General features: G+C 37.0%; 1 protein-coding gene across 9 annotated transcripts in view; it reads left to right on the forward strand.

Annotated features, from left to right (window-relative positions):
- CNKSR2 (connector enhancer of kinase suppressor of Ras 2) overlaps positions 1-13451 on the forward strand; it is a 220331-nt gene that overhangs the window by 59112 nt on the left and 147768 nt on the right. For all 9 annotated transcript variants that reach the window (XM_042788744.1, XM_042788745.1, XM_042788746.1 and 6 more), the window contains exon 4: positions 811-898. In XM_042788744.1, coding sequence (XP_042644678.1) covers positions 811-898 — 88 coding nt within the window. The remainder of the gene's footprint in view (positions 1-810; positions 899-13451) is intronic.

Below are 13451 nucleotides of genomic sequence, written 5' to 3' on the forward strand. Positions count from 1 at the left end.
TAACACAGACTTGTAGTACAGAAGTCAGATGACTGCCAGCCTCACTAACCAAATACGTTTTAGTAGTGCCTTTAGGAGGCAAGCAAGTTTCTAGGTAGGCAAGCATTTTAAACATTCTAACTAGAATTTTTAAGGTATAGGATACATGTAGGTGATGTCTCTAAATGCTGGATTTCACTTTTAATTTCACTAAGCACTTCTGATTGTAGCACGGTGTGTGGGGATGTTAGGTTGTGTGTCCAGTTTAGCCTTTGCAGCTGCCTCTGAGCATTGATGCATCTCTGACTCTAAATGCTATTCTTCCCTTTGGATAAAGAATTTACTTCTTCTGAGTCTCTCCAGTACTTTTAGCAGATATTAGATCAGGTCCCAAGAATCTCAGTGAACCGGTAAAATGCTTTTCTGATCCGATTCACATCTGGACACCATTCATATCACAGGTGGAAGTGGTGCCTCTGGTTGTTTTTATGAGGGTATTCCCAAACAAATGCAGAAGGCAAGGTGGGCTTTTTCCGGGGGACTAAATGCAGTCCAGAAATAAACTAGAAGGCTGTGAGAAATAATGCTTTTATAGATGGAATTTCTTAAAGAGGAACTTGAAAACTGCAAAAACAAGGAGAGATGAACATTTTCCATGGATATGTATCCTGTATTTTATAATTTTAGTAGTACATTCTGGGTATTCTCTGTGATTTTAATATCACTGGAAACAATGTGTATTAAGCACATTGTGCACCAGTGAAGCAAGTGGATATATGCTAGTGCTATTTAACGTTTTTTTTTCTTCTTTTTTTTTTTTTTTTTTTTTAGATCACCTTTTGCTGCTGTCACAGATTATTCAGTAACAAGAAATAATGTTATACAGCTCTGTCTGGAACTAACAACAATAGTGCAACAGGTATGAGACCATCTGCTTAGCAATTTATATTTTCCTAAATTGTAAATGGCCATTACCTACCTACTCTGTCTATATCATTGTCTAAAAAAATAAGGGAATAGTAGTAATTAGTGAATGCTTTTTAAAAATTCTGCTTCCTGGCTTTATAATACTAGTTTGGGTTGTGCTATGTATATACTTCTGCATATCTCAGTGTTCATCATGGGTTCTCTAGTCTAATATCATCACTATAAATTTGTGAAATCTACTTGATAATTTGCACATTTAATTATATTTTGTCTTTAATTTTTAATTAACTGTCTGGTCCAAAAGGACTGTATCTATTGGACTTTAGTCATCTGCTCTTTCATACAATTCAATTCATCTAGACACCTATTAAGATGACACATGTTCCCATGAGACTAGAATATTTCAAATACATTTTTGTACATCCTACCTTTAAGAAATGCAGAAGTAGGTACTGAGAAGTACTTGCTTAATGGGCTTTATTTGCGAGTGTAATCTAGAGAACCTTCCCCACCCTTCTGTTGCTTCGCTGTGTGGTTTAGGTCTGTCCCTATCTTTGTCATTCTGCTGAAACTGAAAAGTCTCTTTTGCTGCAAGTTCAAACTAATGTTGATACCAAATTCTGTAGAAATAACCAAGGAAGTTAAAGTGGTTCTGTTCTGTTGAGCATCATCATTTACTCTGATGCATGCATTTCTCAGACCGGTCTGCTACAGGTGACTGTTAAGGGCCTTGGTACCATCTTATACCATCAGTAGGCCATGTGGTTCAGCAGTGCCCGTCATGCAGAGGGAAAAGGGTCCAGAGAGGGTGGCCTCTCCTGGTGGTTCAGCAACAGCAGAGGGAAGGGACCACTGCTGCCAAGCAGAAGTTTGAGGGATTGTTTGCACTTGAGAAGGTGGAGTGGAGAAAAAGGGAGAGAGTGGGCTAGGTAGGAGCACTACGGAGACTTTCTCTGGTTGTCAGAAGCATCACTCCAAGGTGAGCAAAGGTAAACTTCTCATATGGCCTCTTGGCACGACTTTATATGATGTTATTCTCCCTTTTATTAAAGAAATGCATTTTTCTCTGACCCTTTCGTAAATGTGTGCAACACCGATGATTAGCCGGGTTTGGCTCCCACCTGAGTTGGAGACAAGCAGTGTTGCTAGTCCTGTGTGTTCAAGCTTGGGAAATTAAAGTTTCTCGCTTTTCTATATTATTATTTAATAATAATTTTCCCTCAATTATGCTGGGTTTTTTGATGTGGAAATGGAGCATGGGATGTTCCCTCCCCACAGGCCACATAGCGAGGGTTCCTGTTTGTTTCCCAGGGCCAAGGGGTGCCCTAACAGGCCTGTCCTTCAGCTGCCCTGTGTTTCCCCATCAGGCTTCTTGCTGTCACCCTGCCTCAAACTGGGACTGAGGTACCAGTGGTGGTGGCTGTGGAAGAAGAGCCCAGACCTTCGTTTCCTTGGCTGCCTTTATAAAGACACGTGGTTTTTGTCTGTTGTCCTGTGGCTGCTTGTGCTCTTGTTGAGCTGTGAGAAGCAGTCAGTACTCTGGCAAAAAGGAGGCATGGGGAGCATCCCTTCCTCTTGGCCAAACTGCTAATTTTCCACAGAAGTAGCTGTGCATCACTGTCATGAGTCCACTATTGGTGCGAAAGTGGGTAAAATATCAACCGCTGTAGTATTTCCCAGGAATTAGCTCAATATTAGTTAATTTTCTTACAAATTCATCACTCTCCATGATACTGCTAATTCACTAGGATGTAGGTAAATATTTATCTTTGTATATTTTTCAGTGTGAATGAGAGCAAATGTTGCTATTTAATACCTTTGGAGAACAGCAGTTTTATCTTTGCCAAAACTGACATGATTCCCCAATCAGGAAGCAGTTCAGTACATGAATCCATACTCTGAAGTCAAAAGGAGCATTTACATGCCTAAATATAAGCATGCTCTGAAATTGCATTGGGCTGTAGTCAGAAGAATGATAATGAAAAATTCCATTAGTAGTCCCAAACACATGTGGTTTGATCTGTACTTAAAACAAATGCATTCCAATGTAGCATTACAAAATGTCTTCGCTGAGCTCTTTTTTATAGGATCACTGAACACACTGAAAATCCTCACTGTGCTTTCTTAAGCCTGTGAATTGAATGTTTCAGTATCACCTTACTGGGTGTTTTTTCTATCTCAAAATCTGTTTTCTTTTGTATGAAAAGTACTTTAAAGTACTTCACTAACTTACAAACATTTATAATTTAATTTTAAAATGTTTGTGAAAGACCTACAGAAGGCAGTGTTACAATTTTTCTTGTAACAGTAGCTAACAATAGATTTTTATAAAGCTTAGTGGTTTATTGAAAAATATGCAGTCTGTGCATTTCCTTATACCTTTGACTTTTTTTTTTAAGACATTCATACAATTTAAAAAGAGAACTCCAATATTCACCTTAGTAACTGAGCACTGTCAGGATGGAAAACTTGGTTTTGGTGTTGCGTAAGTTACAGCCAATGTTCAGTTTTATTAACCAAAAATGTTTCTTTAGTAAATATGGATGGAAAAAAGCTAAAATTAAGCTGACTTGCTTGAATTATTTTGCATGTTTTAAGGCTAATTGTAATGTCGGTGTTTCTTCATAGAATTAAGTATTGCTGGGTTCCCTCTGCTCTATTATCAGTGCTAAATGAACAATGAAGAAAAAAAAATGACAGAATTACAGTGCTTTCTTATAAGAAAGAAGTCTAAGAAAATCTTTTGAGTGTCTGTGCTTTAACCTTTAAATAATTAGAAAAGTTGGAGTTATAATACCTCCTTAGAGACAGACTTTGCAATAAAATGCAGAATGGCACATACTTTGTTTTAACCATTTCATTTCCTATGTGTGTTGCATGTTGCCCAGGACCCAACTAACAGGCCAGCACGCAGTGCATATTTGCCAGTGGAAGCAAGTCCCTCAGAGCACTGCAAGTTATTACTGTTACTTGCTTTGCATTCACACTAATTGTCTGCTTCTATGCAGCTGTTTTATTTTGGCCAAGGGATTTTTTTTTTTCTCTCCCTTAGGACTTCAGGATATTGTTTCAAAGCCACTTCCTGCAGGTTTTCACTCTTAATACTATCTTCCTTGCTGATGGCTCATTTAATTCAGGGCTTGCGTTCTTGTTTCATTTTTATAATCAACTCTTCCTTTGCTGCAGAACACTCGAGGAACAAAAAAATTATTTAAATAACAAATATGTGAGACCATCCTGATTTTTGCTACCATTGCCTTGCACTCTCTGCCTTTCTCTCCCACACCTATCTGCCTCCCCATAGGAACCAGAGACTGAGCATTACCTGGATTCTCTGTTTACATGGCAATAAGGAAAAAAGGCCTGTTCTTTGTTGATGGTACAAAATGGGTGTTAAAGGATTATGGGTGCACAGGTTGAGGGGGAGGTGTGAGATTGTTTTGGGTTGTGCTTTTTTCCCTTTTGGTTCATTCATGAGTTTAGATTTGTGTTGGCAGAATTGTTCCAGTCACAAATGCATATAAGGAAGAATATGAGTGACTCCTTGTCTTTATGGTGTTCTTGAAAGTGTTGCTATTGACTTAGTTGGGGTGTTCAGCTTCTGAGAGTGCCAGGAACTGGTTCTTCTAAGTGTGCTTGTTTTGTGTTAGAAAGGTAGCAGTAGCTACAATGATAACTGTAAGGAATAGAAGATATATTGCTTTCTTAGATAATCTCTAGGTAGCTTTTATTATCATTCTCAATGCTCTTATTGCTCAGGAACCAATTAAGGTTTCACTAAAAAATCTTTCTTCTTTAGAATTAAACCGCTGGAAATCTTGGGAATATCTGAAAAGTTTAATTTTATATTGACTTTGTAAGTTATCAGACATTTAAAGAAAACTTTACTGCTGAACACTGTAGTCCTTATTACTGCTGTTTAGTAGTGATCATTAGTAGCACTCGTCACATGTTTTTTACTTTCCTTAATCAGCTTTCACAATGATTTGCAGTGTTTATTTAGTTTTAAAACCACTGATGTTTCTCTCACAGCTTTAATGTCTTGTGGGATTTACTTAGCAAGATGTTCCAGCAGAAGCATAGCTGTAGGCCTGTAAATACTCCTTTATAGAAGCTTCACTGCTATAACTTCTCTGCCTAAACACCTTTTTGAAGAGGGACTATGCGGTGGAAGCAATTCTGTGTAACAGAGGTGGAGATGTAGAACAGTCACTTGGCTGACATGGATCTGGCTTTCACTGTTGTCACAGAACATACTTCTGACATCATCTGTCTCACAGCAACATTTGGAGGTAAACTCAGATTTTGGGTGACACAGCTTGAGAACCTGAGTGATGCAATTTGGAATGTGGCAGTGGGAAGATAGCTAAGAAAGACCAAGACAAGCAGCTGAAAATACTGTGTTTGGACATATAGACACCTGGGATTTTGAGCTAAAAGCCCTCATTTAGAGCACATACAGAAGTGCTCTGTGCACTGCCTCAGCTGAGTAATTTGGAGCTTATTCCCCATTTTAAGATGTTTGAGATTTGAAAAAGGAAGTGTCCATATACTCCATGCCCTGATGGACTCACTTCCCATGCTAGAGGAGTTAATCTTTGGCTTCTAGCCATTGTTATCTTTCAGAAAAAATATATGGAAAAGTATCACAAATTGTTTATTGAGTAATGCACTATTTTTGTATGACATGGCATTTTTTATAATAAAATGGCTGTAACTTATGTGACGAATATTAAGGCGTGCTAAGTACAGGCTTGTTTTCCAGTTTAAAGGATAGAAAGGGAACTAACTTTCTCAGCCCCCTGCCCCAACTCATAAAATGGTTGTATTCATTTTGTTAGGACAATGTCAAATGCATGAATAGAGAAGAATAATTAATATCCTTGGTATTAGTGTTACAAAGTGTCTCTCATATAACCTTTTCTATTACAATTCCTCACTTCTGTTGTTAAGTCCTAGTTATTAAGGACTTTAAGGACTCACTAAATATAGCTTCAAAATTTTTGAATTTTGGGTCATACCAAGTACCTAATTACCTCAGGTATCTAATAAAGGTAACTAATAAAGTGACTTTCATAGTTTAGTGGTGTGAATGCTTGATTGGTTCCTCATTAAAGTTGCTTTGCGCTTCCAGATTTTGGGCATTTTCAAAGCAACATGTGTTTGATGGAAACAGTTATGTATTAAATTTTAAAGTTTTTTGTTTTAAATTTTCAACATTATTCCTTCCTTCCACCCCAACTGTGCTATCAGATTTTTGCAGGAAAATCTTTGCTAGCCAACCTGGTAATAATCTCCTCCGTCCCCTCTTTTTTTAAACTAAAAAGGCCACATTCTTGGAATTTCACATATATATGCATAGTACACTGTTTATACAAAATGCCCCATTTCTGATAAGTGTACAAGTGGGGGGGTGAGTATACAAGTGAGTAGGTGAATAGCTGTGGTAAAAAGTTCAGAACAAAAAAGCCCCCCTTGAAAACAATAATATGAGTGTTACAACTTATTGCAAGTAACACTGACAGAAATTTAGACTCACCTTCTATCCTTCAGGTGCTGCTCTTATGAAAGATTTTCTGTTGCATAAGGTTCAAAGCACTGCTCAGAACTAGTGGTGTTTCAGGATAAGTGTTATTCTCTGCAGTTGTTTTCTTCACATTTAGAAGTCAATGTATAAGGTAATAGAATTTAAAGGAGTGTTGGAAATATGAAACTGTTTTTTGTTTACAGGAAGTTATATCAAAGTACTTTCAATTTATGCTCTTTAGCAATGTTTTTCTCTTTTTCATAGTAGAGTAGCTTATTTATCTATAGCACATTTTTATGGAAAATTTCAGATGTAATTTATTGTAATGTAAAAAGTGCCTAAGGTGCTTAACATTGATGTCTTTTTCTGATTCTGGTAGATTATTTCTGCTATTTTATTATATTTTATAAATGACCTACTTGTAGATATATTGTCTGTTGATTTTTGAAGTCCTTGTTGAAATGGGATTAGGCACAGAGTAGCTCAAAGGTTAAAACATCAATAATAGGCTATAGGGATATGAACCGCTACTAGAAATAACTTGATGCCTTATTAGTTGTCATTGAGATATATGCTATAAATAGTTATTTTTTCCTAAACTGTGTGGTCTATGATGTGACATTTTCAAAGTAGTTTATGAAACCACTGCATGCTTTCATAAAATCCACCCTGTAAAGTCCTGTGAATTTGTTAGCTCTGTTTTCATTTCCATTCTTAGAGAAAGTAGTTTCTTTTCCTTGTGGATGGAAGAAGAAAAAAATAAACCCCCAAAATCCCCAAAAGATTTCTGAGTAATTAAGAAGATTAGTTACCAGAAAGCAAAAATGGGTTGGTGGTGTTGGCTTGGTTTTTGTTTGTGTTTTTTTTTTGTTGTTGTTGTTTGTTTGTTTGTTTGGTTTGTTTGTTTTTCTTCCAGATTAATGACTGGCAGCCTCTGAACATGGGGAAAAATGAAATTCAAAGCAAAATAATTTGTGGAAAAGGAGTAGTCTTTTTGATGGGGCATATGTTGGTGAACCAATGTGGCTGTTAAATTTTTCTAAGAAAAGGAGTCTGAGTGGGTCAAGGTAACAGTGAAAGAGTCAGGGACTGTTGAGTTAATTCATGCACTCATGGAAGCACTTACAAAAAGTAGCAGAAAGTTGGTGGAAACTGAGATAAAGTGTAAACAGAGGGGAAAAATGTGTTTTAGTATCTCATATGTTTCCTTTAAATAAAACCTTTTCTTTCTTAGACTGATTGTTGTGGGCACTGTGTCAGTGTGTGTCGAGTGGCATCAGTTTCCATTTGAATAGAAGCAGACAGAGGGTGTGTCATGCTTCCTGTGTAATTTGTTATAAATGCTAAATGTAATCATTAGTGATGGTGGATTAAGATTATGCTGGTCATATCAGTAGAAGTGAAGACTAAGACACTGCATTTTTTTTTTTTGTTATGGAAACTGATTTCCCTTTCCAGAGACAATACAGTCTCTGTAACCAGGTGCAGCAAAGCAAGATTTCACTTCAGTATAGTGAATTACAGAAACTATGTGTTGCTAAGTAGCTAGTAGGACCCTTGATCATGAAAAAAGTGTAGGGTCAATCTTTATTTCAGGAATATGTGAGCCATGTGTGTATTTATTTGCTTAAATCTATTAAAAATGGATCAAGAAAAAAATCCATCAAGATTTCAGATGATCCAATATGAAACAATCAAGTCATAGCTGAGCCTGAAATGCCATCTACTTAAATATTCTTTTTCTCAAGTTCGATTCATCTTATTTTCTATGTTGGCAGAATAACCACCTAGGCACTATATGAAACATAAAATATTTTGCTGCAATTATGTTTTATAAACCAGAATTCTTTTCCATGACAGTATTAGAGGAAAAACATAAGTGAAAAGATATTTACCTCTAAGTGCTCTTGGAAGCGACATTGAAAACTTAAGAACTGCACAACATATCGTGCTACAAAATATTTTGCATGTGAGTTGTAAAAGATTTAGTTATGAATGCATGATGCTTATTTTTCTGAATTAGAAGTGTGGAAAAAAGGGTGTTTTGACTTGGTTGTTCTCCTTTGGATGGAGCATTTTTGCCTCATTTCCAACTTCTTATCTGTTGATAGTTTCAGAGAATTTTATTTTTACCTGCTGAGAATGTTGCTTCATAGAGAAAATCAACCTAAGAGCTGAAATTCAATTTAGACCATGTAAGCACTTAGATTCTAGCAGGATATATGATCAAGTATCAATGTCATTTTAGTTGGTGCTAAAATACTTGCTATGGTATCTGACCTAATGGCATACCAGCTCATTTCAGAAACAGCATAGCAGGAAGAAGTGTTACTACTCTCTATATGCAAATTAAGAACTAATATGTGACCAGATCCCAAAGGAAAGCAAGATGATGTCTTATACTGAAGGAGAGTAGAAGTAATTGGAAATGGAAAATTACTTCAGAAAGATAGAAGAGTTTAGTATACACATTGCATCTCTCTTAATCCAGCGAGCAATTTTTCCCTGTAGTTGCTTGATCTGTGGGTGATTTATGTAAGTTGTGTTAAATTTTCACATGAAGTATTCTGTTACTATGGTGATAGATGCCACTCCATGCTGATTGTTTAAATAAAATTAAGGCAATTCTTTGTACTCAGTAAGCTGGCTAATTGCTATTGGTTTGTACACAAGGGTTATGAATTTAGAGAACTGCAGGTTCATTAAATATTCAGGGAAAGGCTCTAGACTTTTAGAAGTATTTGTGTAGGTTGCATAGGAAATGTCCTTCTAAGTAGCATTTATTTAATAGCTTGCATTGTATTTTTCATAATAGAGATTTTTTTCCTCTTCCCTTAGTATCTTAAATGGTGTGTGCTCACCATTCTGTTTTCTCCCATCTCTGTCAGTTCTTACGTGTGTTTCCAGTGGGGGAGGACAGAGTGGGTTGCTGTAGATACAGATGAGCTCTGGCTTCAGTGTGGAGGGGCAGGAATTAATGATAGAGTGAGGATGCCATAGACCCGATGGCAAGAAGCTGCAGGAATTGAATAATTGTAGCATAAGTGGGAAAGAAATCAAATATTTCTGAATGCAGTGGGAAGAAAATCGACAGGATCTGTGTGGGAAGCGAAGAGGAGTTGAAAATGGCACCCAGGTTGTGAGCTTGTGGGACATAAGGTGGTAAAGTTGTTGACAGAGATAGGGAAAGAAGGGGGGAGCAGGGAGGGTTTGGGAAGAAACGTGATTTCAGCTTTTCGGCATACTGCGTTAGGGCTGGTGGCAAATATCCAGAAGGAGATTCTGAACTGCGAATGTGAACAGAAGGGACGAGAGATCTGTGACTCATCCTCACAGAGATGATAATTAAAGCAGCATGATTTTAGGAGGCTGCTGAGCAATAGGGAAGAGGTTGCAGAAACGGGGAGAGTTGAGGATAGAGCTCCCTGAGACTGTGGCAGTCAGAAAGAGGAGGAACAGCCATGACAGGAGACTGTTGGAGCAGCTCAGTGGGAAGAAAGTCATGGAAAGCACATGTTTTGGGGTGACCACTTAGAAATACAGTATAGGTTTTTAAAAATGGCTGTGTGATTTTTAAAATTCATTTTGTATGGCAGTAGAAGGTTTACCTATGCAAGCACTGGATTGTGGCATAGATTAAGATGAGCTTGCTATTGCATTTTAGGTAGTGAGACGGGAAAAAGATATTTCCCCTTCCCATCTCTCTGTTCTAAACTCTTGTAATTGTTGGTGTCCCCAAGGCCCATACCTTTTGTATTTAAAGTCCTGCTAGATCTCTTAAAATCTAAGATGTGGTAAAGCGCCTCAGGAAGCCTCTGACTGTGTCACGCACTTAATTCTTTGCCTGTTGCGAGAGGAGATTGTTACCTGCTTGCAAGCATTTGTAGCTTTGAGGGTATTTAAGTGCTTTGCTTCTTGCTTTTGTGAAGGGGGGTTGGAGAAGAAGGTGTTGAACAGAGCTGTGTGTCTGCCAATTCTTATTTTATTGTTCCAGTAATTACACAGGCATACCTGTAAGTCACAGCCTGAGCAGAGTTCCCCAGTACCCTTCAGTTTTCTAATCGCCATGCTCTATAGAACACAGCATTTTGCTATATCCTATATTATATCAATCAAGTTTACTGCTTCAAAGCAGTCATCGTTTAATCCTGCTATCAACTTATTAGATATATTTTCTGTGCATTTTCTAAGTAGTGAAAGGCTAAATTAACTCAACCCATCTTACTCTTGTGCCTTTTTAGAAATGATATACCAATCTTGGTCCAAGAAAAGTGATGAAGGATAATAATAAATGAAGGTACTATGATAGCTATAAAACTGTTGCCTTCTTCATGTGTTGGCAACACTTTAGACTTTGTTGTAGTTGTTGTTGAGAACTTTTGTGAGAACCGTCAGTGACAACTCCAGCAAACTTCAGCCATGTGGCTCTCTTACCATAGCTGAATTGGGCAGAATTCAAACCAAATGAGCATTTCTACAGCCAGTGGCATAAATTCCCTAGAGCTAGTGACACTTGAACAGGCTCAGAGGGGACTCCTTGAAGCCAGAACAACTTATTTTTGATGGTGTGGTGCTGAGGCTGAAGGGACTGGGAGTTATGATCTGATCATTCTCAAGTTAATTATTTTTTATTGTTGCTAAGTAGCAAGACTGACAGACCATCCATCTGACATATACTGGTATTAAAGGATTCAGTTACAGTTTTAATCAGTTTGAGAAGCAAAAGGATTTAAAGGATGGCTGGGCTTATTTCCAACCAGTGGCTACATTGATCAAGAGAGATTTTATGCCAAAGGTTTGGCAGTGCATGAGTCTGAACCCCCTTTTAGCAATCGTGTAATTCATGATTTTTGTTACAAATAGAGAGCTGGAGTTACATAGTTTAGAACATTTTGCATGACTTCAAAATAATGGTGACAGCACTTCTATCAGACATCTGTTTTTAAGTTGTACATAAAATCTAGCTGTTGCTCTCTTAAAACTAGACATGGAAGATGTGTGGGATTGCTTATGAAAGATGCATTTCACATGCAACTTCACTGCCATGTTTAAAATTGTGTTCCTAACCTTGCCTACATTTTTATCAGCAAAATACTGGCAAAAACAGTGCAATATACACAAACACACATATGTAAAATGCTTTCATGTAAATTCAGTTGGTCTGCAGAGGAAAACATGCTGTAGCATCACACAACCTGCTTTAGAGCAATGCTACTATTGTATGAATTCACAAAGAACATTTTGGGGCGAATATGTTACCTGAGAATCAGGAGATCTGGTTTTTGTTCTTGACAATCGTGAAACCTGTTTCTGTATCAGTTCTGCCTAGGAAATTTCCTAGCCTTGGAGGAAAAATAAATTAGGATGACTAAATATACATGAGCAACTAAGGGATTCTGCTGAACAAGAAAATACAGTGAAAGAAGTCCATGCCCTCTCTTGAGCACTCTGATCCAAGGATTACTAGAAATGCTGAAATGTTCCTGATTTGTTGCTGAAAGAACTAATATGCATAATTCTGCAATTCTCCCTTTTTGTATCCCTTAACTATTTGTATGTATATATTTTAGTTTCTGAGCTAGCATAACTTTATTCTAAAGTTAAGTCATGGAGTTGACAGGAACTTAAGACTGCCAAGAAGAGTGTAGTGCAGCAGCTGCCTAGAATATGTGGCAAAACCACAAATAATAACAGTAGTAGTAGTAATGATGATGGTAGGTTTCAAGATTATAGCCTGCAAGTACCCTGAGTGGAGAAGTGTTTGACAGGTAATTGCAATAGGTAATTTGACAGGTTGCCAACTTGGACTTGTAAACTAGATCATATATATGTAAAAATAGAAGTCTTTTCTGCTGAATATTATCTCATAGTTATAGTACTGGAGAACTGCATGAACATTTTTTCCCTGTGGGATATATGAACAGTAGGATGAATTGGCAGGTCTTCTAGATATCGGTACTTCACATTTTGAGTTGAGATTTAATCAACTCAGGTGCAAAGAAAAGGACTAAAGATTAAGAAAAGTGCTGGTGTAATTAGCTGACCCCATTCCCCATTTCTGTGGCATACTAAGACGATTGTTTAAAAAGAAAGCAATAATAGTGAGGGGAAAATAAAATAAAATTGAAAACTAAACCATCATAAACATTGTTTTTAAAAGGCAAAATCGACAAATATTTGTGTTTTATATATGTTGTCTCACATCTGAATTGTTCTAGCAGTGTCTGGGGCAGGGTGGTGTGAGATGTGTATATTTTGCAGAACTGTCACCAATCAGTGGTGTCTAGTTCAGTGGGTTTAATTTAAATGTCTTAAGCAATTACTATTTATGACATTACAATAGTATCTTAGCAGCTAAAACTTCTATTTTTTGTAGAAATAATGCAGAATTGTGGTTATGAAGGTCAGAAGTTCTGGAAGAAATATAAATGATGCTTCTCAGTTGCAATGTATCAGAGGTCTTTCTAGTCTTAAAAATAGGTTTTAATATTATACTGAGATTGAAAGTGCAGAAGAACCCCCTTTCTGATTGTTGTGGTTTCCTCGTGCTCTTCATATCTTCCTCCCTTACTGCATCTTTTATTTTTTCTTCCAGTTTTGTACCTCATGTTCGCCTTTCTTTAGGATCTTAGCCTAGTTCCAGCTGCCTCCACAAAGGTCAGTTTTGCCATTTTTGATGCATGAGGCAGAACTGGAGTGGCCATGAAAATCTGATATTATTAATTAAGTTGTTCCATCATATTCCCCTTTTATTTCTCTTTCTTTGAAGATGATACTGCTCATTTTCCTCTCTGAAACTGCTAATGGCCAATATTTGACTACAGACAGGAAGTATAAATTAACACAGAACTGGATTTGTTGCTTTATTTGCAATCTGCATTATTAATATTTTAGAAAATAATGTGCATTTGGAAGATAACCTTATGCTGTTTTAATTGAAGTTTTGTTAGGTTGATTAAATATAGATCACATAGCCTAGCTTTAGTTCTAGTTTTTCTGTGAATATATGTGTGAAGTT

The sequence above is a fragment of the Tyto alba genome, unplaced genomic scaffold, assembly GCF_018691265.1.
Source record: "Tyto alba isolate M040663 unplaced genomic scaffold, T.alba_DEE_v4.0 Super-Scaffold_14, whole genome shotgun sequence".
NCBI classification, from domain to species: domain Eukaryota; kingdom Metazoa; phylum Chordata; class Aves; order Strigiformes; family Tytonidae; genus Tyto; species Tyto alba.